The sequence below is a fragment of the Amblyomma mixtum genome, chromosome 3 (assembly GCF_055824585.1).
Source record: "Amblyomma mixtum isolate Tamu chromosome 3, ASM5582458v1, whole genome shotgun sequence".
Classification (NCBI taxonomy): Eukaryota; Metazoa; Arthropoda; class Arachnida; order Ixodida; family Ixodidae; genus Amblyomma; species Amblyomma mixtum.
In genome coordinates, this window is record NC_143014.1 from 430,288,828 (window position 1) to 430,314,668 (window position 25,841).

The following is a 25,841-nucleotide window of genomic DNA, read 5'->3' on the forward strand; positions in this document are numbered from 1 at the left end:
TGGCCGTTACCATACCAGAATTCAAGTGAGATGGGATGAAACATAAGTCGACATTTTCACGACGGATCGCAGTTTTATGAATGCCATAGGCTTACGACGCGCTATAGCCGCAAGAACTTGATCCCAGGTTGGCCACTGGACACTGACATACATTGAAAAGTATAAAAACAGGCTATAGCCGCAACGGGCACACATCAAGAAAGGGGGGGGGGGGGGGGGGTGCATGTTCCGATTATCTTCAAAAGTGTAACTCAGCGTGAAATCGGCCTCCGCCTAAGCAGCACAACGGCAACGGTGAGTCGCATTATTACAGCTTACCGAGACGAAGACGGAACAATTTTGGATGCTCAGCGCAGTGGGCGGCGAAACCTAACAACTGATGAAGAGGACCAATGGAATGTAGTACCTGCAATTCGCATAGATTTGTTTTTGGTCCCTCGGTAGATTCGCGACGCACTGGGCCAGTTTGTCGTGAGACATGCGTGTAAAAGGCAGGTTGCAAAAGACGGGACTCAAAAGCTGTGTTGCTGCTTGAAAACCAAACCTCGCATCAACGAGACTTGCCGCTTTTGTCCAAAAGACCTAGCCCACGAAACACTCAGGTAAACGACAGTATTGACAAAACGCGACATAATCTAAGACGACGCCTATTGCATGTGGCAAGTTAGCACTCTTTGTTGGCGTCTACTCCTTTATATTCAGTGCTAAGTATATTTACTTCCTGTCGGGGGCAAAATTTGAGCAGTATTTTCCGCATTGTCTACACTCCGTGACTAGCCATTCAGTTTTTCTTGCTTTTCGTCTGTCTCTCCTCCATTCTCCAGGCGCATATCATACTTATTTTCATTCACAGCATGTTTGAACGTAAGCCTCCCTCTTACTTCCTTCCGAGATTAGGCTCCATTCCACTCCCTCTGCTCCCAATAAATCTTCTAGCGCCATTGTTGACGCGTCGCACATGTGTCTCGTGCGCCTATGGAGTTACGAAAGTCTCCTGAGGGGTGTCACGGATAACGTCTCTCGGAAGGCTGCTCTTACTGGTCTTAGAGTTGAGACGAGGGCGCACCGACATTTTCTGAAACTGTATTTGGCTAATAATGTGCACCAGCGAGGTCAAAAAATTTCACCGTTGTGCTCTCTACCAAGGACACATTTCTTACGGTTATGCTGGGTCTACGCCGCCGCATCCCTGTCACAGTTTGCTTATGCGCATATGCCGTTCCGATTTAACCACCGAGAAAAAAACGGCAAAAAGAAATATCGCCGCTTTCCCTTATGCATCAATTAGGTAGAGCAGTTGGACGCACGTGAGCGGGTCGCTCAAATAAGCCCCTGCGCTCTCTTTCAGGCATCAAAAAGTGCCACTATTTGTGGTCCGTTGCTTCGTTTCTTCGCATCGAGGCAGTGTACTGTGAGCTATCGTGCGTGCCTGCACCGCGTGTCATGGGCCAGACTGAATCTAGGACGCGCACAATGCTCCCAGACATTGCCTGGAGTGAAGCACACTGCAGTCACGATGGACGTGCGACTCCGCTCTGCATACCTGAAAAAGCAGTACGGAGGTGCTTATTTAGCAGAAGCAGCCGCAGTACTGCCTAGCAGTAAAAGTAAACAGAAAGGCAGAAAAAAATTGCCGACGATTACGTTACTTCGTAATGCGAAATTTGAGCGCAGCTCATCAGCTGTTCCAGCTTTTCGATAGATTAAGGCAAGGAATTCGAGCAAGTTATGTATGTACAATCACAGACAACTTGTTATTTTTCACACATATTCCCTCTTCAAGAAACACTCCACTAACAGTTCTTGACTGTCATGAAGGAAGCTTTGTGGACGGGGAAATAGATGGATATATGCTCGACTTGCTGCACCAATGCCTGGTTCTCAAAGAACAGGTCTGGGCAAGTATTTCGCGAGGTTGTCACAGCTGTGGGAGCCGTTACGAGCGAGAAGAACGGGATGTTCTCCCGCATAAGTGTTAAGAAATTCCCGCTTATCTTTATATCTACATTAATGTCCCGACCCACTCTGCCACCCTGGCAGGTGGCAGCGTTTCTGGCACAACGTTGTCAATGCCAAAGCATGCAGCGCACATCTGTCACTACCGCCACGTAGCTTTAAGCACGATTGAGGTGTCCACTGTTCCAAGAGGGCAGTTATGCGCCCTCCCTCTGGTTCAGGTGTCCACCGAGATGTGTGAGACAGATACTGCGCATTCCCTTTCCTCAAAAACCAACCTCCAAATTTTACCTTCTGCTTTCCAAGCCCCCGCTCTATATTGGTTTCGCAGCTGTGGGACAGATACTGCGCATTCATTTCCTTTCCTGAAAAAAAATACCGAAGACACTGGAAATTCTAAAGTGTGTCTGCGTGTGTGTGTGTGTGTGTGTCGGTCTGCGTGTGTGCGTGTGTGTCTGTCTCTGTGTGTCTGTCTCTGTGTGTCTGTGTGTGTGTGTGTGCGTGTGTGCGTGCGTGCGTGTCTGAGTGTGCGTGCGTGCGTGCGTGCGTGTCTGTGTCTGTGTGTGCGTGCGTGCGTGTCTGTGTGTGCGTGTCTGTGCGTGCGTGCGTGTGTGTCTGTGCGTGCGTGTGCGTGTGCGCGTGTGCGTGTGAGCGTGTGCGTGTGTGTAAAACATTTCGGACCATGCTTTTATCATTTGTTATTATTATTAGGGCCCGAAACGTCTGGCATTTTCCTAGGAATGGCCGAATGAGAGATTCAGGTCTTAAGGACTTTGTCTAGCGGTCAACTGTCGAGCGAGCAAGCAACCCAACAGCAAGCAACTGCTGCACTGCGTCGAGGTAGTGAAGCCAGCACGTCGCCGCGGTGGCTTAGTGGTTACGGTGCTCGGTTGCTGACCCGGAAGACGCGGGTTCGATCTCGGCCGCGGTGGTCGCATTTCGATATCTCTAGTCGAAATGCTGAAGGCCCGTGTACTGTGTGATGTCAGTGCAGGTTGAAGAGCCCCAGGTGGCCGAAATTGTCCCAGTCCTCCACTACGGCGTCTCCCATAGCCTGACCGCTTTGGGACGTTAAATCCCCAAAAACCCTAAACGAGTGAAGCCAGCTTTACGCAACAGCACACGTACTGTGCAGGTGGAGTAGATGGGGGACAGTTAGTAGAGGGCGGGGTTAGAGGCAATGTTTGTGTAAACAAAACACGTATCCTGCGGCTGTTTTGGGGGATGAAATGCTTTTAGCTCCTATTCTCGGTGAATTTCGGCGAACACAGCCCGGAATGCTTCCAAATGCTCGGCCGCAGTAGTGCTGTGCGTACTAAGGCGAGAAGCCGACCTAGATGACCTAATTCATCGCTGAAGGCCAAAGAGAACGGGCAAGCACTGGGCACCTCAAGCTGCCAGGGATGCTGCCGGGATGCTCGGCACGCTGTCTGGAGCAAAAAAGATAAGCACCTGAATGCGGCGGCTCGTTTGAAATTTTGAATATTGAGAAATTGTAAGGTACTATTATGGAATTATTGAAGAAAATGGTCCATTCTTTCGATGGGTGGCAGAATCTTTTCTTTCTTTAATTTTTTCCATCAGTGGCATCGAGTAGTTAAGACTGCCGCAGAATATTAATGGGGACCCTTTTTTGACGATAGCAAAAACGTTATAGGCAAAAGGTGAAAGCCTGCCCAGTGGATATCTGCTAGTATATTGAATTTTATAGTGAAATCTTGCAACATATGAAAAAATTGAGTTCATAAACTGTTTCGCGTTGAAAAATGCTTTTGTCCAGAATTGCTGGCTACGACACCAAAAACGGGGAAGGACACCAAACGCGATATTCAGGCGGTAGAGAAGCGGCTGCTGCTGGTGGTGGTTTTTCAAGGCTCCAGAGCAATCACGCGCTACTCGGGTCGAAGAATAAGAGCGGCCGAAGCCAGGGGCTTTTCCAGCAGTCAAATGAACTCGCGAATATCTATAGTGAGGCTACCGCCATCTATAAAGCGCCCTGTGCTACGCCTTTCCTGGAATACATTTCATGATTACATAAACTGTGGACGATGAAATAGACAAAAAGCTTCAGATAAGGCGCCCGCAAAATGGACAGGGTGCGGCCACGTGAATTGAATTAATGCGCCTTCATGTGTTTTCATGTTTTAAGGTTGTACGAATAGGTGCATCAAAGTTATCCAAGAATGAGACTTTGCATATTGTTTATTGGGGAGTGCTTTCTAGAGTGTCATCCGTCCTTACTCGTTCAATATGACCAAAGGTGCGCTGTCCAGCCGGTAGCATGCATGAAAACTTGGACTTTATAGGGAATATTTCATTAGTATTACAGTTCCTGTATGTTGCTAATTTGTGCATTTCATGAGCGTAAGCGCCTGCCTATATGGGCATCAGCAGTGACTACCTCAGCAAGGTACATTTTTGGTCTAGTTGGGTCATTGCTTACTGGAAAAATAGAGTTTAGCGTGACATAAGTCTAGGACGTAATGACAGAGACTAACGCGGGGGACTAATGCAGGGAACTCCAGGGAGCGTCCGTCCTGTTCCTCTCGTTCTTCACGTCTTCCTCTGATGTCGCACTCAACGCCATTTTTCCAAGAAGCATTTACAGCCTACATTTCCGGATCACCGCAAAACGGCGTTTCTTTTCAGTCGATTTTGACTCCTGGTTCTGGATTATATGACTTTTCTTTTAAGTGGAAGCATCATCCTTGGCCCTAACATGAGAAGGCAGGGTTTTGATATTTCGCCACGATCGGGCGAAACGTTCTGGGCAGTTATCAGCGCTTTTAAAGTACCGTCTCTCGCAGCGGTTCCCGGTGAAAAAGCGCTCGCGGTATACTATAGAAGCGGCCGTGCGCGCCCCTCTAAAGCAGCGGTCGCGTCCATTAGTGCGCTTCAGCTCAAGAGCAACAGCGGTATTCTTCGTCGCCATGTTAAATCTCAGATCAGATCTAGCAATCGGCATCAAAGCACCACTGCGTGGCCGTTCAGCTCGTTGCCCACTGTTGTCACCAGGCAAGTACAGAGGGCAAAACACATGCCTAGAACAACCAAACTCTGCGTTCCGGAGCTCCCAAAGCCGCTGCAACCAAGAAGGCAAAAAATGATGATGAAATTCTAAGAGTTTAACAGCCCATGTTTACATCCAGCCCATTTTTAACCAAATCTAATCGCTAGTTATCGCGTGTTACGCCCGAAACACGCTCAGAGCGTGTTCTAGACGTGCGTTTTGCCCTCTGTACGTTGTTCTTTATATGGTGCAGGCTGGGCAATACTATTTTTATTTCTTTTTTAACTGCCCACACTAATTTATGTTGCCACCAGGCCGGAAACAAAGACTGTCGCATATCACTCTCAACTCAAGATGATGCCAAGTCCAAGGGCATCGAACGAAGTTGGAATTAAAGAAGCCTTCCTAACACGCGACGCTGACGGCACCGGATTGCCCGTTCTGATAAACCGAAAACTGGAATTAAGCAAGTTCTAATAATAACTTAGTAGAACATTAAGTTGGGCGAGTTGGTATAGGTTCATGGTTGAAAAACAGCGCACAAAAGACTAGACACAAGAGTAAAGGCGACGACAGGACAAGCGCTGAACTCACAACTAAGGCTTTATTTCGGAAACCTGGGTATATAAGGAAGGCATAATCATGAAAACAAAATTGAACAAACAAAACTATGACAATGATAAAGCTAGCGTGCGCCCGAAGCCCAAAATCTGCCAAGAAACGTGATCTCGTTATCACTTAAAGCAACCGAAGGTTTGCTAACGCAGCCCCGTTGCTCCGTTGCGATGCGCAGTGATGAAAAAGAAGAAGAAAAAGTGCACTGCTTTGTTAAGTCAAGCAATGGTGTTGTATTCTCACAGAGATCAAACCACGCGGGAAGTAGCAGAAGCATACTTCATCGCAACGGAGCAACGGGGCTTCATTAGCAAACCTTCGGTTGCTTTAAGTGATAACGAGATCACGTTTCTTGGCAGATTTTGGGCTTCGGGCGCACGCTAGCTTTATCATTGTCATAGTTTTGTTTGTTCAATTTTGTTTTCATGATTATGCCTTCCTTATATACCCAGGTTTTCGAAATAAAGCCTTAGTTGTGAGTTCAGCGCTTGTCCTGTCGTCGCCTTTACTCTTGTGTCGAGTCTTTTGTGCGCTGTTTTTCAACCATGAATCTAATAATAAGACCTTTCCATCGTGCTCGCGTAGATATGTAAGCACTTCATGTTTGGACTGTTGCGAACAGGTGCAGAAAGCTCGCACTGCCTCTTGCTCCGTGCTTTCACTGGGTGCACCCGACAGTTCAACGGCAACGCTCAAAAGAGATTTTCGGATAGGTCCTCCAGAGGACAATAATGCGCAGCGATCGTTGGGGAAACAGGAGAATGACTGTAAGTGCGTCGATCTTAATAGCTTCGAGCGTGCCTGTGGTTTCTTATTTGTTTCTAGCCGAGCTTCTCCTCTCGCTTCTGAGTGTTTGTGAGTTCACTCCATTAACTGAACGGCAGTGAACTCAATCTGGGCATGTCCCTGTTTTTACTCAATGCTTAAGCAATGCCAGTAGGTATGGCAGTGCTGGTTTTTCTCTTCTGATCATAAATCCCCCTGGCAGCTTTGCAAGCAATGAAGTAATAATGGGAAGAGGGCAATGAATAAATTATATGTGAATGTATGAATGAATCTGTTGATATGTCTGCCCTCAAAGGTTGAGAATGAGAAGCCACAAGGACTTTGCATGCGAACTACATGCACTTCTCACAATTCCTACGGTAGATCAATTACCATATTAGCTTCTACAACAGACTGCAGCTCGAGATTTCACTTTAGTCTTCTTGAATTGAAATCCAATTCCTGGTTTTTTGTTTTACAGATGACGAAAGCGGGTAGAGAAACAGCAGAAGCCATGCAGTCTAGTTTTTGAGTTAAGTAAAATGGATGAAATGGTCTACTTTTTGTGCGTGGAACCAGGCGTACTAGGCTAACCGTATTGGCCCACGACGTGCCAAAGAACATATGTCGAGCTGGTGCCGGATGGTTTCCTTGTCTTACTTCCTTCTTTATTTCGTCAAAAATCCCGGCTACAGTACCCGAGGGCTGTCTTCACAGTTGTAAACATATTAACTATACAGGACTATGTGACACGAAGTTATCCATTTTAGGTCCAGGTTAATTTGCCGTACTCCTCTCGTTTGTTCCTTCTGAGCGCGATTTTTTTTTCGGTGCACTTGTTCTTTTAGTCATTATTTGGTGAGGCCTTGATGCATTTTAGCTCATTGCATCTATCAGCTTTATACTAATGTGTTGCGTCTTCTCCGGTATATATAGCGGACCCAAGGGTAGCAAGGGGCCCAGTCAGATTTCGGGCTACGGGCACTCGGACAACGGGAAGCTGTCGCCGAAGCAGATACGGGCCGAGGAGGAGAGAAAGCGCAAGAGGGATTTATTCGAATGAAGACAAGATAAAAGGGGTCTTTTGCGAAGTTATCTACAAATAGCAAGGTTTGAACACAGACTGGATGGGCCTTCTTTTTCAGGGCCCTGAGCGACCTTTCACACTCAGCACCGTTCCTCATACCCCTAAGGTCCAGCCCCTCACTGAGGAGGTGGCCATTCCAACAGGGGCCTACCCCTCCAAGATGGGAGCTGATCAAAATAGCACAGCACTGCTGCAGGAGGAGTCACTCGTTGCCGAGTCAACCCGTGAAGGAGAAATCGCAAGTCCACTTCTAATTTCTGTTGTGCAGCAACAGTGCAGGCGGCCTCGACACCACTAAAACATACGTGGTCCGTGCGACACCACGGGCGTCAACTCATGCTGACAGCGAGCTGGCCACGGCGGGGGCAGTTCCTAACGGAAACGAGTAATTGTTTGATGCCCCCCCGCCCCTTTTTTTTCCCCCGAACGGACGCCCTGGCTTCCGTCTGACGTCCTTCGCTGTCCCCAGGCGTCCAAGGTCATCCCCACGCAGCGAAGCGTGGGAAAATCCCACAGCCTCTTTCCCAGCACGGCACCGCACTTGAATCTTCGGCTGGTCAGACGGCAGCAATCTCAAGACCCACTGTCTCGATGATCAGAAGTTGAAATGCAACAGCACGTGCGATCGCTGAAACCTGCTTTCCACTTAATTTCAGGTCACCGCTTAGGCACTAAGCCGCTTGCTGACCGGCTAACTGCTCTTGTCCGAAGCTATCTCCGCAACCGAGAAGATCTATATGGCCGTGCGCAGCAAAACCTCACCGGAATGGACAGTTCGACGGCTGCAGGCGCCGTAGAGCACTTCGCGAGCCTAATACTTTCGGTCGTGTCCTTGCCGGCACGCCACAAGGGCGACAAACAACCGGAAGCATACCATGAATACCTGCCGGAGTTCTCGCAGCTCTTCTTGGCCTCGTTCCTGGAAACACGCCGCCGTCGATCGGAGAAGCACAAGCAGCTCCTCAGGCCGAGCGAAAGAGTCGTCATGCACAGCGAGGACGCCCCGGTCAACATGATCGATGTGCACGCGTACTACGTGCCCGTGCACCACATCATGATCATCCCCTCGGCCATCATCGCTGCACCGTTCCTGACGATGGGATGTCCAAAGTGGTCAACAAAAGAGCTGTCGGCAACGTCTTCAGCCACCAACTGACGCACAGCTTCAACCCGTACCTCAGTAAGGTTACCAGGGTGGGCGAGGAGATACCTAGTGGAGCGACACTCGTACGTAAGTTTAAAGAAATCGTTCAAATGTATTAAGAGCGAGCTGTCCAAACTGGCTAAAAACAGTAAGGGGAAACAGTAAGCACAAAGACAGCGCCGTCCGTGTCCGAGGCGAACACAGCCGGCACTGGGAAGGCTCACTTGACCTACGACACGTTGCCGTATCAGCCAGGAATTCTGGGCTAGACGCAAGAGCAGCTCTTATTCACCGCGTAGTGTTTCGAGTTCTGTGGCCCCCAACGCATGCCTGTACCGGGACCCGGGCATCTACTCGGCCCTTGCTTGCTCTAGGCCGCAGCCTGCCGGTGGACAACCAGCAAAGCTTCGCTGCAGCTTTCCTATGTTCAAGGCAGAGCGCCGCTCATCCCGAATCCAACTCAGCGTTGCGTCTCCCACTGAGATACGCGGCCGAACGGGAAAACATTGTCCTTCCTCCGCTTTCTTCCACCCACAATCCAGCTGGAATGCCTGAAGGCGTCATACGGGAGAGCGCAATTATAAGGAACGAATGCGCTGTAGCAACTCTACCAGAAACACGAAAGTGGCTTCCTCAAACTGGTCGCAACGTTTCAAAAAGTCTCACGCTTGCTCCTGCATAGATGGTGACAAAAAGCCTGGACGAAGCAGCTGCAGCTTGAGCTATATTCTGGGGGGGGGGGGGGGGGGGGGGGGGTGTATATGTGGGTGCGTGGTGTAGTGGTTAGCGCTGAAGCGCTAAACACTCCACCACGAACCGACACGCGCATTAACTAGCCAACTTATTTGGCGTGACGTGTGTTGCCGCAGCTATTTCCTGTTCTTTCGATTGCGTGCAAATGTACCAGCAGCAGCTACATGCTCGCACGGGACAACAACGTTGTTCAGAGGGTGTTCTCAAGCCTGTTGGGCGTGCCAGCATATTTCTAGACTTGAAGTGCAGCGCACTGACCGTATCAAACCTCTTCGGAAACTACAAGTCGCAGAACAACAGCTGTCCGTTTTACTATATTAGCGCTCCTAATCCTTGGTGCAGACCCCGGCTTATTCTTACACCGTTGTGCAGACGGCGCTCAGGGCATAAATTACTGGAATAACGCGCTAAGTAGCTTCACAACCTGCGAGCATGGCAGCGACACAGATCTTTCACATCCAGCTAAACATTTTAAAAATGTAAACATGCGCACTAATGAGGTGACTGAAGATAGAGATCGAGACTGCGAAAAAAGGGGGCAAAATAGAATAGGAAGTGATTATAAATAGGCGCTCCATGTCTTAATTTCTTTTTATCTTGCACATTGGTAGACCACATGTTTGTCCCTTAATTATTTTTTTTTCTTGTTGCGTTCCGTTTTGCACTGTTCGGAGTTATAGAAAGAGCTCGAAGACAGCGCGGCCTTACGCTCGAAGCTCGACGCACTGTGCGGAGCCTGCGATTGAGCGAGACTTTCATATTTCGCTGTTCATTGCTGTACCACAGTGTCTTCGAGAGCAATTGCGGTAAACAAACGACTGCAAACCCTCCTTAAAGGGACTATGCAATGAATTAAAAGTCACTTGTAAATGTTTTCAATGCTTAGAAATGATGCTAAGAAGCATTGGCACTAAGTATGAGTCTTCGGAACTGAGCCGACAATTTATTATGAATTTTTAAAAACCGGGTTTTTTAAAATTTGCGGGCCGATTGGTGTCTTCGTAGTGACCGACTTCGAAACAGAAATCGGGGAAATAGACGTCATTAGTCTTGTGACGTCGGCAGGCCACTACACGTTGTCATTCGCTGGAGCCACGGCAGTCACGACGTCACGGGCCCGCTTCCGGTAGCCGTGAAAATCGTCTGCTCGAGCCGCCGCGCGACCCCCTCGGGCAAGCGCGACCCAGGGCATTGCCTTCAGGCATATGTTTTCAATTTACCTCAGCCGCCTCTTTCTTTCTGGAGTTCGGAACCACTCGCAGTGCCCTTGTCGCAGTGACAAGCAAAGAAATCCGACGCGCGCCGCGATCCAGGAAGGCGAAGAGAGACCGGAGAGACTCTGCCGACGCTGCTGCTGGGGTGAGGCTGGGTGCGACAACCGGCAGTCGCAAACCGAACGTCAGCGAATGACGTATTCATGGGCGGGGCCCAGTCCCAGAGCTGTTTTCTTTATTTTTTCTTGTTGCTCCGCTCGTACGAGTTGAGGGGGGAGAGAAGGAGCATGATATTTAATCGCCTATAACTTCGTTGTTATTGATGCTAGCTCAAGAATTCTTGTGCTGGGGTGACGGGTGATGGAATGCCTATCTCTCGTCTACTTTACGTAATCGCAGTTAATTTACTCCATAGTCCCTTTAAGAAAGGAGTTCTCTTGCAATTCGCCATTCAAGGCTGGGTCCCGTAGGCTCCAGCGGGACCGACATCGGTCGGCACGAAATGGTGGTGAAGGGAAGGTGATGGACTGCTTCTTGTGCAGCATTTTTTTTTGTAAAGTTGTCTCACGTTCCGCGAATTATAGCCCTCAAAATGGTCAGCCATCAAACTAAATCACCACCAACTAGGCCAAGGTACATACTTATCATTCGCCGAGCAGCCCGAAAGCTGCCGCGAGGGCAACCAACTAAGTGGCCGAATATACTACGGCTTCGAATGGGCAGGTGCTCCGAATTAGGGAGTTCTAGAATAGGGGGCCCCAAGCTTTGGGGGCCCCAAGAAGTTTGGGGTGTCGAAGTGCGCATGCGCAGAGCGCAAGGGTCCGCTTTGCGTCACGCAGCTCTATGTTCAGGCAACATGGGGGCGCTCGTCGAAGCGGGGCCTCTCGCTTCACCGCCGATTCGTCGTTGCCTGTGCGCCCGCATTCACGGCAAACTAAAGGTGCTCGAAGCTTTCGCTTTGTGTGAACTTGCCTGAACCACAAAATTTTAACAATAAAACCGCTCAGATTTTGAGATTGCTTCCGTGTTTACAGAGCTGCTAGGCCTAGCGAGAACGCATTGTTTGGTCGCGATGGAGATGACTTGGAGGGACGTTCGAATGGGGTTTCTCGACTGAGTAAAAACACACACTTGTTACAGTTTCTACTTTTAAACCGTGTGTTTGCAATAATAACAGATTCTGATGAAGAAATGCATATTTTAAAATATTTTTTAAGAGTATCTTTTTGGTTTGCCGTAGCGGCGCTGCAATCGATAAACGCAAGCCTGGACCCGCTGCGTAGAGGAGATCCCTATTCTAAAGCTCACCGGCACACTTGTACGTAGCACTCATAGTAGATTAGCAAACGTGCAGGTGGAGGGTGACCGCGGCTGGCACAGGTCAGGATGACTGGAGACGAGTTGAAGAGGCGTTTGTCCTGCAGCGGATGGGGCCGGTTGGTGGTGATGATGATACTGAACCCAGATAGAACATCTCTCAGTATTCGGCACCTTGTCACCATGCTTACTTCATACAAAGACGGATGTTTCCACCTTTATTCCACGCGCGAGTTCTCCACCAAGTATGGACCGCACCCAAACGACGTCTACTTCGAGGTAGCGCCCTTAAATCTGCAGTCACCTTACCACTCTCCGCTACGCAGCAGGGCCCTCTTTAAAGTTCGACCAGATACCCAATTGCCTACACGTGCTTCCACGCATTTCAAAGGTGCTGCGCCACCACTGGGCGTTGGTGGTGACCGAAATGCTTCTCTTAGAGGGTGCATCAATAAGCTGGTGCCAGTTAGGAACTTCTTCCACACTCTGTTCGTTCCGGCTGCGTGAAATTAGAGCAGCTACACGCTGGTAAAAGGTCTCTCCGATGTCCTGAGAGAACTTTTATCCCCTACACATCTGCAGCGACTTCGCCCTGATGGCTTTAGTTGCATACTGCGTCGTACTGCGTAACCTCTGAAGTGGTGGAGCGTAGGAACCGTGCCTGCAGGCCCATGGCAACAGCGATTCACGGAAAGGTGGCAACAGACGCACGTTTATGATTGTACCGGTTTAGCCGCGAAGGAAACGCGCTTTCTTCGTCGACGAAAAGCTAATTACGAATATAGCGAGAGCAGAGGACGTTCGCCAAAGCTTTGCAGTTATAGTCACATCGTTACTTGCGAGAAAGCTCACTCCCCACGCATTTCGCCTACATTCGAGCGTCGCTCCTGATAGCGTGTGATAACGATCTCGCAAAAGTTGCGCCGCCCAAGGACGCCCCAACAGGGATCAGCTAGCTCTGGCTCGGCGAAGCCTGAATGTGCGCCTCCGACGTGCACAAAAGGCATGGTTTTGACCACGGTGACATAACGCGACGTACACGACTTAACAGCTCACCGCTCTGGTGAAGAGTCTATTTGGCGTAGTACCTCTAGTCAAAATGTTGTGAATTGTGGAGTCAAGAGTTACCACCACGGCGGTATTAATTTCACCGTGAGTGCAAAGAGCTAACCTTCCACTATGCAGCAGACGCGCTGGTGAGCGGCTAATAGGCTGGTGCTGTGTCGCCACTACCAGCGATGCAATACCAGTCTAATGCGCAAATGCCAGCGCAGGAGAGCTGCAGCCATCATCGCCATGTAGTCCGAGCATTCATCTGTATTCACGCTGATAGATAGTTGGCTCTCATTGCCTAGTGGGTGCTGTTATTGTAACGGCTAGAAAACGAGGGGATGATGACGCATACTGGACGCTAGTTAGAGCAGCCGATCAAGCTTCCCAGTGAACATGCTTCTCGTTTAGGATTCGGCAGCTGTTAATGCTTGTGTCGCCCCATAGTCAGTTGCCCCATTTTAAGGCGAAAACCTTTAATGGCTTATACTCGCGGCCATGACTCTGTCTGTCCTTCCGTCCGTCCGTTACATCTGAAGTGAAAGTCCAGAAAAAAAAAATTCTAAAACCTTGCGCACGGCGAGAATCGAACCAACATCCTTCCGTTCCATAGCCAAGCGTGCTAACCAGTATGCTACGCCGACTTTTTTTTTTCTTTATTGCACTATGCTACGCCAACTTCCTGACAACGGATATGCAGTTCTCTTTGCTTAGCGTAGGACGCTGGAGAGCGTTGCGGCAAAGTGCTTTCGCCTCATCGCACTTTAGATCACCAAAGTGCCTCCCCTCGAATTTTTTTTTTTATCTCTCGATGCGCGGAGTTTTAGTTCGCGACCACGACTAATCCAACACACGTGAGCAGCACGAACACCTTGCATGACACCTAATTGCAAAAATTCTAAAGATTCCAGTAAAGCTGAGTATTCTGACTTGGGTATAAGTAGGCAGAGGACCGCCTCGCCAAGGACACCTTGACCTCACCAGTTACTCCTTGAAGTAGTCAGACGCTCTTCAAAGTCATCATGCGATCCGAATTATAGCCCCGAAGACATCTTTATGAGGCTGTCAGTGGTGGGGGTTCATCTGCTAAAGTTCAGATTTGGCAACGGAGCGCAGAACAAGGCACAGCCGGACGGTTCGCGGTTCTCCGCAGTAAATGCTTTCTACCGCAGCGTCCATCCTTTCTCCGCTGCTCCGGAAGCGAAATTCATAGCCGCCCACGCGCCAGCAGAGCGTTCTCATCTCTCTGGGCCGCGGCGACAGCCAGGGCGAGTCCGCGCTCCCAGCGGCCACGCGGCCGTCTACCGCGCGCCACGTGCGCTCGGCAAACGGCACGTCACATATCATTTCTCCGCCCTGACGCGCGTCCCGACGCACCAAGAGCAAAAATAGGTTGCGCCGTGCTCTTTCAGCCCCTGTCGCTGCCTGAGGAACGGACACGTCGAGCTGTTCGCTCGCCACCGGGCGTATACTCGCCTCGTCTGTAAAATTACGTGCAGCCTGCGGAGCACTGCAGAGGCCGCAGCTTCATCTGTGCAGGCAAAGAGGACGCATACGGCGGCGCTCCTTCGGAGCCGTGGGTATCATTCTCGATAGAAGAGGGCTTTGGGTGCAGGAGGCGTCCGGTGAGAACTAAAAACACGTCAGGATATGTCGCGTCGTCAAGCCGGACGACGGCGCTTCCCGCGGGCGCTGCACGCAACTCCGGCGACCGGCAGGCGGGCACGGCCGGGAGTCGCCATCAGTCAGCGACGACTGCGGCGTCATCCGACCCTGCAGTATGGCCCCGCGGGGCGCCAGGCAGGGAAGACGTATACGCGCGGCGTTCCGCGCCAGCGCCGTCGGCGATGACAGCGGCCTCCCGCGTCTCCCGCGGCGCCTGGGGGCCGCCACGTCGACGCGGCCGCCCCGATGTGCGGCGCGAATTTCGGGGCGGGCGCCCGCGCGTGCCCTGCCGGTACGCGCACGTCCGTAACGCCGGCGCCCGACGTCGCATGCAGCGAAGCGGAGAGGGCGACAAAGCGCCGGGCTGCCCAGCTTCGTCTTCTATTTGTTTTTGCGCCATGCCGTCTGTCTATCAAACGGCTGCGCGCCTGGTCGGTCAGTCTGCGTGATGAAACTCGATCTGTCAGAACACCTGTTCATACGCATATTAGACGACGGAAGCCCGATTCCTGCTGCGATGTTTATGCGCAACTAGGCTCGCAATGCAGAAAAAGGAGTGGAGGTACAGAATATATTCCGACATCGACTCCCAGCGGATTATATTGTTTATATCGGAAATAGGAGGACCATCCGGATTTAGTGCTGTGCATATGTGCCTTTTGCAGCAGACATTCAGGTCACATCCTGTGTTTAATGCATTTCATGTATTAATTCATCACACCATTCTAGTTGTATGAACGTGCTATATAATCAAGCAAGGAAAATGCCCCCCCCCAAAAAAAAAAAAAAACAAAAGACACGGACAAGAAGAGCACAAGGACGGGCGCACACTCGCGACTGACATTATTCAGAAAAAAGCATATTTATAACTTTTCGCATGCCAAATCATCGCCTGAAGCGCACATGGCAGCAACCTTTTTTTCTTTTTTATACAATTTGATTGATTCATTACTTACGCAGTTATGAACTTTGCCCTCAATGAAGAAAGCCTCTGCCAGCTCACGTGCCGTGTGGTCAAGACTGCGCCTCCAGATTTTGCTTCTAGCCAGCAAAGGCCGGCATGGCTTACCAGGCGTAGACAAAGAGCATGCGCCATAATGTAAGGACAAATTGGACCCTTTACCGTTCTTCATTGAAAGCTGGTGTTCCCCCAGTCGTTGGTTTATACAACGGCCCGTTTGGCCTATGCGTACTCTTCCGCATGTCAGGGGGATTCCATAAACAACCCCCATCGAACACCTGCCAAACTGAGTGGCGGGATGCTCCGTGCATTCTCGCAAGCACCCACGCATATACAGGGTCTTCTGAAAGTAGTAGGACTGTTTTTTTTCCTGGGCGGACGGGCGGACGAGAGGCGGTCTGCGCGTGCAGGATCGTTGAAGGGGGATATTGGGATTGCTGGGGAAAATCGGCAGTCGGCTCTCGGCCGTTAAAGAGAGTAGGTCACTTGTACCGTGAAGCCTTGTCGAAACGTCTCGTCACGCAGAATCATGGAGCGTTTACTGGATCAGCGATACGCGATAAAATTTGTGTAAATCTTGGTAAAATGGGCAAAGAGACTCACGACATGATTAAGGAGGCCTACGGTGATGCTGCCATGGGTAGATCAGGTGTTTTTTGTGTGGAACAAGCGGTTCCGAGAAGGTCATTAAAGAGTGGAAGACGTCGACCGCTCTGGACGCCCTTCAACCAGCAAGGCCAACGAAAATGTGTAGCGAGTGAAACGTTTACTGAACTGTGATCGCAGGATGAGTATCAGAATGATTGCTGATGACATGAGCATTCCTCAAACCCAAGTTTTTGAGATCGTGACAGAAAACTTAGCCATGAGGAAAGTGTTCGCGAAGTTGGTGCCGGGAGTGTTGTCAGAGGAGCAAAAGGCCAACCGGAAAGCGATCTGCCAGGATCTTCTTCATCATGTGAATGAGGACCCTGATTTTTTGCTCAGCACAAGGCGGCAACGCTACCTCAGGCCCGCTACAGCCCAGACTTGGCCCCGCCACACTTTTTTCTATTCCCGAGAATAAAATCGACGCTCAAGGGGAAGCATCACGGATCGGTAGAGGTGGTTCAAAAGGTCATGATGAGGAAGCTAAACAGCATTCCGGTCCAGGCGTTCCTGGAGGCGTACGAAAACTGGAAAACTCATCGGCAGCAGCGTATAGGTGCGGAAGGGGGCTACTTTGAAAAATTCTAATCGTTTGTACTATTATCTTGAATAAATTTTACAAAATAAAATGAGTCCTACTACTTTCAGAACAGGCCCTGTATAATCATGAGATCAACACTTCTAGAGCGGTTTTCCAGTGGAAGCGATGGTGGTCAAACGAAATTGAAAAAACGTTGCAAAGTAATCGAAAAATGATTCTTAGGGGTGCGAAAAACGTCACAACATTGCAAAACACTAACATTTTTCAGTCTTTCAAAGACGACAATCTGATTTTGGCACACTATACGAACAGTCAGATCTTCGCGCAAGCCAAATGCACTAAAAGCGCGTGTCACTGAGCTGCCAACCTACACACTATGCACATTTCCGATATAAAAGTCATGAAAGACTGAACCAAAAATATCGCATCGTAGAAAGCTTGAAAATATTGAGTGTGGTTTGTACGACCGCAAGGGAATGTATTGCAATGCATGTAAAGGTTTCCTCAAAAAGCACCAGGCCACAGCGTCTGCTTTTGAGCAATATAGTAAGGCACTTGAGGTGCCTAAGAAGCTACGAATGCCCTCTGGAGTGAGGATGACAATCTTCCTCTCCCTGCACAGATTTTGAGCTTTAGAGGATTCGCAAATGCCTCACTATAGGGCTCAACTTAAACCCTGTGAAGTGGGGGCTTTTGATCAACCCTCTGACATGACTGAGGCAGAATGTAGGGAACGGTGGCTGTCATTAAACGCTCTCTTAAGTACTAATGCAAATATTACTGGACTGCCGCGTTTGGTGTTGAATGATGCATGACTTATCCGAGAAGGCATGCTAACAGTACTGTCGGAGACTGTTTTCAGTTGAAACTGATTACAACGTTTTGCGCCGTAACGTTGACGATAGCGATGACAGGTCGCATGAAGAGGACGGCGCCAAAGCAGTGAACTCATTCTGGCGCAGATAGCCGTCACGTTTCGTCGCCCGCCGTAACACATCTATCCCATGTGCTGCCACGGAGGGCGTGGACTGATTGTGCCGTCGGCACATTCAACCCGCGCCAAAACCGCAGACTCTTTCTTAGAGCGCAGAACTGTCCTGGTGCCAGCTTCAGGAAGGACAAACGACTCTCATCTGGATTGGTTAACCGTGCATACAGAAACACTTTGCAGCCGTCGTTCGTTTGGTGGGACGCATCCACGGCCAAACTGTCTTGGCGAAGTGTCGGCTGTAAAGCGAGGCTTTCTGCACAACAGGCGCACGGTGACTGTAGTGTATGGGTGCTACACGGTCCGAACTCACGCCTAAGGCTGAGAATAACGCGATCGTGCACATATGGCGCTTGCAGTTTGCTGCGTGTGAACGCTACATCCCAGCCGGCATCCTATTATTTGTGCACGACAGGAAGTGTGGACAGTTCGTTTTCATCATGTAGCAATCTGAGGTCCAAGAACGTAAATAAACTTTGGCCTTGCGCGGCGAAGAGCTCAAGCGGGCGCGTTGTGGGTGATATCAAACCCAACGCCACAGAAACCTGAGTAAGATTTGCGCTAACGTGCTTGCTAAACTGTACCGCGCAAATAAAAGCGAAGGGCGAAAACAGCACGGCACGACAATCCTGCGGGGTCCAGACAACGGAAGGTTCTGTAACTCTTGCCCTTGCGCCTGCTCTTCGCCGCTTCATATCCTGGCTCAGCTATAAACCGTGAATTCTCCGCCGCGTGCGCTGAGGGAGCAGGGATCGATGAACGGGCTTCAAGCTGTTCGCGCAGACGAGCCCGATGACTGCCCCTATAGCTTCAGAAGAGTGAGGGTAACGAGTGGGGGCGCAACTCACCCGGACCCTGGCCTCGGTGAGGTTGGTCCACATGGCGATCTCCTCCCGCGTGGACATGTCCGGGTAGCGGTTCCTCGCGAAGGTCGCTTCCAGCTCCTGCAGCTGCTGCGACGTGAAGTGCGTGCGCTGGCGCCGCTGCCGCTTCTTCTTCTTGGGGTCCTCGTCGGCCTCCGAAGACACGCCTCCGCCGCCCCCTCCGCCGCCGGCGCCGTTGTGGCCGCCGCCGCCGTCGACGCCGTTGCTGCCGGCCGCCTTGTCGGGTAGCACGGTGGACGTCGATATCGAGTCTGCGAGAAAAACGCCAACGCCACTGCTGTAACGTGCCGCCTTCTTCTGCGTGTCATGGGCGCAAAGGGGTGGCGCACTGCACCCGCGCGCAGTGGCTGCCAGCGCCCGATAGCAGCCCTGGCATAGATACGTGAAAGGCAGCTTTTCATTCGCATCCGTGCAGCAAAAGGCGAATTTTCGCACCAGACCAGAGACACAGCCTTGAACGTGACATGCTCAATCAAGCTACGCGGAAACGAAGCGGAAAAAAGAGGGACTGGCGGCCATTGATTTAACTAACAGACTACCACATGTAGCCTTCAGCCCATGTTATACCCACCGCCGCGACGGAATGACAAAATATGCGCTGTTCGTGTGCACGGGCTGTGGCCGTGAGGCATGCTTTTTTAATCAACAGCTGAAAGTACGCAGTTAGAATTTAATCTCCGTATTTTGCAGCGCGTATGACTGCTTTGGTGGTGCACGTAAGGGGGAATACTGAATTCCTAAGTGTGCTTCTGCACGTGCTTCAAAGGCGTAGGAAGACAAGGACGAAAAAAAGTGAATTATTGAGCATGTGTTTATTTCGGTGAAGTGGCTCTTAGGCCTCAATGGAAAAGGAAGAGAATATAGAAAGAACAAACACCTCTTGTTCTCCCCGCCCCCCCCCCCTCCTTTTTTCTTCATGTTTCTGCCGTTTTCTTTTCTTTCCCTCCATTAGGTGTCAGCAAGTGTTGGACCTAACAAGCCAGGTAGAACGTAGGCACCCCCCCCCCCTCTGGTGAGTAGTTTTGTATTGAAGAGCCATGCTAACCCGCCTTCTTTTTTATATGAAAGTTACAAAAAAGCATTGCCGATATTGTGCTCGGCGCGTTATAGCCGCGGTCGCTTATGTGTATAAAACTTGACTCATCGCAAATATGTACCTTCCACCCCAAGACAAACATCATGTGCTCGAGCAGGGAAACAAAAAGAAGAGGATGATGATGAAAACATTTTAATTCTAACTAAAATTGGTGGTCGGTCTCACTATTTCAGGAGTCCATTGGATCTTGCAGTCGCTCAAGTCCTTTCGGTCAGCTCCTGCTGAACTTTCGAGTCTGAGCTAGACAGCATTTCCTCCCGCCGCTCAATCGTCAGCTTCGTTTTTATCCTTTCTATTTATGTGTTGTTTTGGGAGACCCATACCATGCGGTATAGGTCCACGTGCATACCACAGTGTGTGCATTGTGGCAGAGGCCACCGGTGGCACTAGCGTAGTAATGTTTGGCGCAGCGGAAGACAAGTCTGACATGAGAAGACGTCACTCCAATACACAAAATTTTTAGCTGCAAAGACAGCTGTGGCGTGCGCAGGACAGAGTCGCAACGTGAGACTACGTCTATGCGCCAAGGTCTTTTCACAGCTGACAGCAGTGGCATTCATCTATGCAATCTGTGGTACGCAGAGTTAAACGTTCCAAAGCTGCATGAGAGCCGAGAGAGACGCCGTATGAATACTCCCGTTAAATTTCGACCAGCTCCACGTGCGCTGACGTCGGACAGCACAGGAGCGTTTTTTACATTCCGTCTCCATCGAAATGAGGCCGCCGCCGCCGGTATTCGATTCCGCGACCTTGTTCCTATTATCTGAACGCCAAATACACTTAACGCGGCCCAGCAGACGAGAACTGCCGATGAGTAGGCACGGGTGGGGAGGTCGTCAACGTTACTCGAACGCGCCTTGCTCTGGCTTAGTGGACCTTATGTATGTGGATGTCATGTCATGTGGACTGCTGATGTGTGTCAGTTTCTCTAATTGCTTGCGGCGAGAAAAGCAGCTGTTCGCCTTACTTCACAAACCACTGGTGAAGCTGTGCCACAGATGGCCATGAATTCTTTTATCGTTAGGATATGGAAAAGTGCACCTAAAATAAGAGTACGGAGGGAATGCATGTGCCGTATACAAATCTTAAGGTTCATATCACGCGCATTATTGCGAGACTCATGACTGCGCCTTCTTATACTATACAAGGTTATGAATTTGGATGCCTTCCTCGACAGCCCTTCATTGCTCTAATTTAAAAATGCGTTTAATAACAGTAGGGTAATAAATTTCAATGCTATTAAACCACCGAAACAATTGTAGCCAGAAGGAGTGTAATATAAAAAGGATGGGGGTGGGGAAAGATTTGATCATGCTCGGTGCAGACTAACTCTCGTTTAAGCATACCTCATGGCTCTAGTATGTTCACTGACACCTTTTTATAAAATATTTCATTCTAGTTCTATTCTCTTGTAACAACCTGCTCCTTTCACCGTCGTACTTGTGACCGGCCACCTCTTGAAAATTGGCCCGCCGTCATTCGAGATAATATTTTATGGTGGCACCGTCATGCCAAGACAAACAGAAAACTATAACCATTTTGCTGCTTTCCTCGTCGCTGTTAACGATGCTTGATAATTCGTACCTAGATCTAGTGCAGGGGTTCTCAAACTTTTTTGCTTGGAGGAACCCCAAAAGCCTTCAATGAGTTTCAGGAACCCCCCCCCGCTTTCACTTACCAGCAATGTTGTCGAGTGCATTTTTGCAAAGGGAAAGTTGCAGAGGTTAAATGTTTATTGTACACATTAATACAAATACTAATGTGATGGGTGGTACTGCTTCCCTTTTAAGAGCAAGTCAAAGCGTGGCTCAGCTGCACTCAGAGCCAGTCTCATATCAGCTGCCGGGTCAGGGAACGTGAGGGTTCTCGCGGAACATAGAGTTACTGTATATGCTGTATATACAGGAACTCTAGCGGAACACAAGAAGACAGCCCGCGGGACCCCTGTGTTCCGCGGAACCCAGTTTGAGAACCCCTGATCTAGTGGATACTTTTGTCTGTACCCAACCATCCGCTCTGTTAGGCCTTCAAGCGATGGAGAGTATTGGAAGTAGCGATAAAATGATACTTCATTTTATTGGTGCACTAAGCAAATATCGCTATTGTTCACTACTGTTTGGTTCAAACATCTCTGATAATCACCTAAACATGGAGGCAACAAACTGCGCGGTCGTGTGTCACGCAGCAAAAGAAAATACAGCAACAAAAATGGTTCTCCACTCATTCGGGCACGTCACGAGGCCTTTTGACAGTAAACCGGACATCCACAACTTACGCCGAGAAGGGACCGAATGATAGAGAAAAAAGAGGCCTTAGAACGAGCAGCGAGTCGCGTCCAGTTTGCTGCAGTACGCCCACGGGGCTCGCGCTGCGCCGCCGCAACGGGGGCGCTGCGTGTGCTTTCGTCTCGGTTTCTCGGGCCACTAAATATACTGATCGTTGTCCTCCATCCGCCCCGGCCGTTGCCGCAGAGGTTGGCGGCGGCCATTGTTGTGTTCGGCCTGAACGCACCGCCCCCCTCCGACTCGACCTCCCTCCTCCACGAAAGCAGCGTTCCTGCAGGCAAACACGGGCTGGAAAGGAAGCACCCGAGCGCAGGGACCGGCTGCCCCCATAAACGGACAGCGATGGTTATTGCCCGGCGGCCGGTCGGCGAAGAAGCGGCGTGGGCAATCGTCAATCTGTTAGCTCTATTTCCCCATAGGTCCAGTTGTCCCCATCAGTTCCTAATGGAACTTTATGGTGCGGGCTTAAGGGGCGGCGCGACGAGCGCGCGCACAGCGCGCACAGCGCGCACGCCCTCCTCGCGACTGCCACGCCGCCGCTACTCCGCTTGTCCGGCTTCGTCTTTTTCTCCCCCTCTCTGCCCGCACGGGCCGCGGCGTGTGCTAGCCGAAGTATTGATGGCAGGACCCCGGTTCCAGCTGCCCACGTTTTCCTTGTTCTTCTCTGCGCTCCTTCGCTCTCATTCCCAAGCGCACTCTCTCTTTGCGCACACTCCGTCTAAAGCCTGCCTTTCCTCTCGCGATTCTTTGCTTCGGACCGCCACTTTGGCTCTGTGACGTGTCTTTGTTGACTCTGCGCTTGCGCTTTCTTTTCCGGCCTCAAACGAACCACAGCGCAGGATCGCTATGGAGAGCGAAATCACGACAAAGTTGAGTGAGACGGAGGCAAGCTAAAGCCCCGACGGCCAGACGGGAGCGACGATCTCGAGCAGGCAGTCTGTCTCGAGGTCGTGAAGAGGCTACAAGAGGTGCATGAAGAGGTGGATTCAAGGGTCGGCAACTCTGGTCGATACGAAAAAAAGCACGAGCCAAACCTCTCGTTAAATTTCTGGCCTGCTGCTGCTGGCATATGAGCCACGTGAAACTCTTTGCTGGAAAACTGCGTGTAATGTCATCCGCGGTGGCTAAAACCTTATTACGGTAAATCTATTGGAAGAATGTCAGAGTTCTAATTAAAATGCTGACGCCTATCTTATTTTAACATGTCCGTGTTACCGTTGTGAGGGGTTTTAACTGCTGTGTTCATACCGCGTTAGCACTATAGTCCTCTGTCGGCGAAAAAAGCCGTGTGCGTCAATCGTAGCCCCTTCCGGCACCCGCTAACCCGGAATGTGGGTGTCCGGAGGTGCACAACTCTCCTGCCTACAAGCCTCTGCCCGCCACCCACCCAACTCCACCTGTCATCCATCCACACTCCAGGAAGCTTTACCCACCATCGAAGAGAAGCCCACGGTGAAGGCAAATTCAAAGGTGCAATGGGAAGGCGGTCAGTGTAAAAACGAAATGTAAATCTAATACTTTTAAAGCAGATTTCTCACATCACATCGGATGATCACCTGTCCATTTTTTTTCTTTCGTTTCCAGCGTAAGGCTACCGCATACGCCTTATGTTTTAAGAGCTTTTGCTGCTCCACCGAATATTTTCAGTACAGCAGAAAACAGTCGTAACGCCGTGGAAGAAATGGAAATAAAGTGAATGATTATTATAGGCGGAGTCATTGTTCTGAGCTGTTGAACAAAAAAAATGGCATGGCTACGATCACAGTCAACTACAAGGTCGCACGTAATATATGCTGTGCACAGTCGAGGAAGCGCCGCACTTTTTTTCGTGATTAACGTGGGCTAGGGCCCGCACACGAAAGTGGTGTTTTCTCGCTCAGATTCTTTCGAATACAACAATGAACTCGCATTAGGCCAACCCCGTCTGTGCGACAACATGTATAGACCAACACCGACCTCTGACGTAAGGAAGATTCTGCGGCGCAATTGTCGCCGGCTGGAACGACTGGGGAAAAACTTGGCGGCATAGGTCGGCACACTCACTCATGTGTGCACTAATTTCGCCTCACTCACACTCACGTCTGTGACTGTGAATGCGAGTGTACGTGAGTGTGAGTGCGAATGAGTGGATGTGAGTGTGGGTGGTCATGAATGTGAGTGGATGTGAGTATAAGTGGAGACGAGTGTGAGTAGAGATGATTGTGAGTAGAGATGAGTGGTGAGAGGACGTGAGTGAAGAGTGGCTGTGAGTGGTTCCGAGTGGACGTGAGTGGCGAGCGTATGGGAGTGACGGGTGGACGCGACAGCGAAGTTTGTGGCGGCGTGTGTTTCGCGACCACAGTATCCGCATAGCTATTTTCATGTTGTTGACCGCTGACGGAAGCAAATATTCATTGCCAAGGGCGTTGGAGACAGCATAAGGCATAACGCTGGTGTCTTTGGACGACCGAAGCAGAGGATTCCGCTGGCGCGGGAACGGCCATCTTTCATTGCTGTTCGCCTTAGATCGTTGGCATAGGCGCACGGCCTTGGCGGGTGCAATTCGCAGCTGCCAGCTGTGTCATATCCTCTGATCAAATTTCGCAGAAAGGCAGATGTTTCTTGTCACGCCTCCTACACGGCTTGGGCTCACATACTTAGAGTTCCAATTCCTGCTGCTGATACAACGACTGCACACTTCTCAGCAATAACTAGCGTAAGGTCGGATCCCGAGTACTGAAGAGGACGCTTAGGCTTTTTCTCTGTCCGGGTTTTTGCATTGGAGAGCTCTCATTTTTCAGCACTTTTTTTATTCGACCGGACCCCCCCCCCCCAAATCTTCTAAGCGGGCCACCAAGTCTGCCCCATAAATTTACTCTGTTGAACCTGTTCCGCCATTGTTTACAGTGCATAGTTATGACCGCGCAGGTTATTTGACGATATTGGCGGCCGAGGAGCCATGATGTTGCGTTCCAAGAACTGTTTACTTGTCGGGTCACTTAGAGGCAATCTTGTCAGGTACTTTCGTGCAGTTGACAAAAGACACATGTGTCATATTTTCAGCATTCTAGCTCACGCCAACCAAGCACGCATCGTCTCAGCAGCAAGCGCGGGAGCACACGTGCGTAAAATTTGTTCGGGACATGGAAGATGCGTGATAAGTGACCACTTTCTTTGAGCATGGAAACTGCGGAAATTCTCCAGAGAGCCCGACAGAGCCCCAGGTGGCTCACCACCGCATCTGTGCGACCCAGGCTCTGCCAGGGGAGCCACGAGCGCAGTCGGCCGCGGCAGTGAATCTCTCAGCCCCTCCGCTGTCAGCAAGCAAGGAAACAGTGAGTGACCGTGAATGTCAGTGAGCAGACATGAGCTTGAGTGAATGGTTGCAGTGCAAGTGGACATGAGTGTGAGTGAGTGGTCATGATTTCAAGATGTGAAGAGGGAACGAAAAAAGCTAGTGAAGCGGAGGCCAATTAACGAGTTAGCGGTAAGAGAGAAAGTAGAGTAAATCAGGATATCGCTACAGAACAGATATTCCGCTTTAACTCAGGAAGACGACCGTAATGTTCAAACATTGAAAGATGATCTCACAGCTATCGTTACGGAGTGCGCCGTAGAAGTGGGCGGTAGGATGGTTCGACAGGATACCAGCAAGCTATCTCAGGCGACGAAATATCTGATTAAGAAACGCCAAAGCATGAGGGCGTCTAACTCTACCGAGAGAACAGAACTAGCAGAGCTGTGAAAGTTAATAAATAAACTCAAGGTAGCCGGCATAAAGAAGTTTAATATGGAGATAATCGAGCATGCCCTAAAGAGCGGAAGTAGCCTGAAAGCGGTGAAAAGGGAATTGGGTATAGGTAAAAACCAGATGTATGCGTTA

The 25,841-nt window shown here is 50.2% G+C and overlaps 1 protein-coding gene across 2 annotated transcripts in view; it reads right to left on the reverse strand.

Moving 5' to 3' along the window:
• Ptx1 (pituitary homeobox homolog Ptx1) overlaps positions 1-25,841 on the reverse strand; it is a 153,026-nt gene that overhangs the window by 64,252 nt on the left and 62,933 nt on the right. For both annotated transcript variants that reach the window (XM_089585043.1, XM_089585042.1), the window contains one exon: positions 18,563-18,849. In XM_089585043.1, coding sequence (XP_089441169.1) covers positions 18,563-18,849 — 287 coding nt within the window. The remainder of the gene's footprint in view (positions 1-18,562; positions 18,850-25,841) is intronic.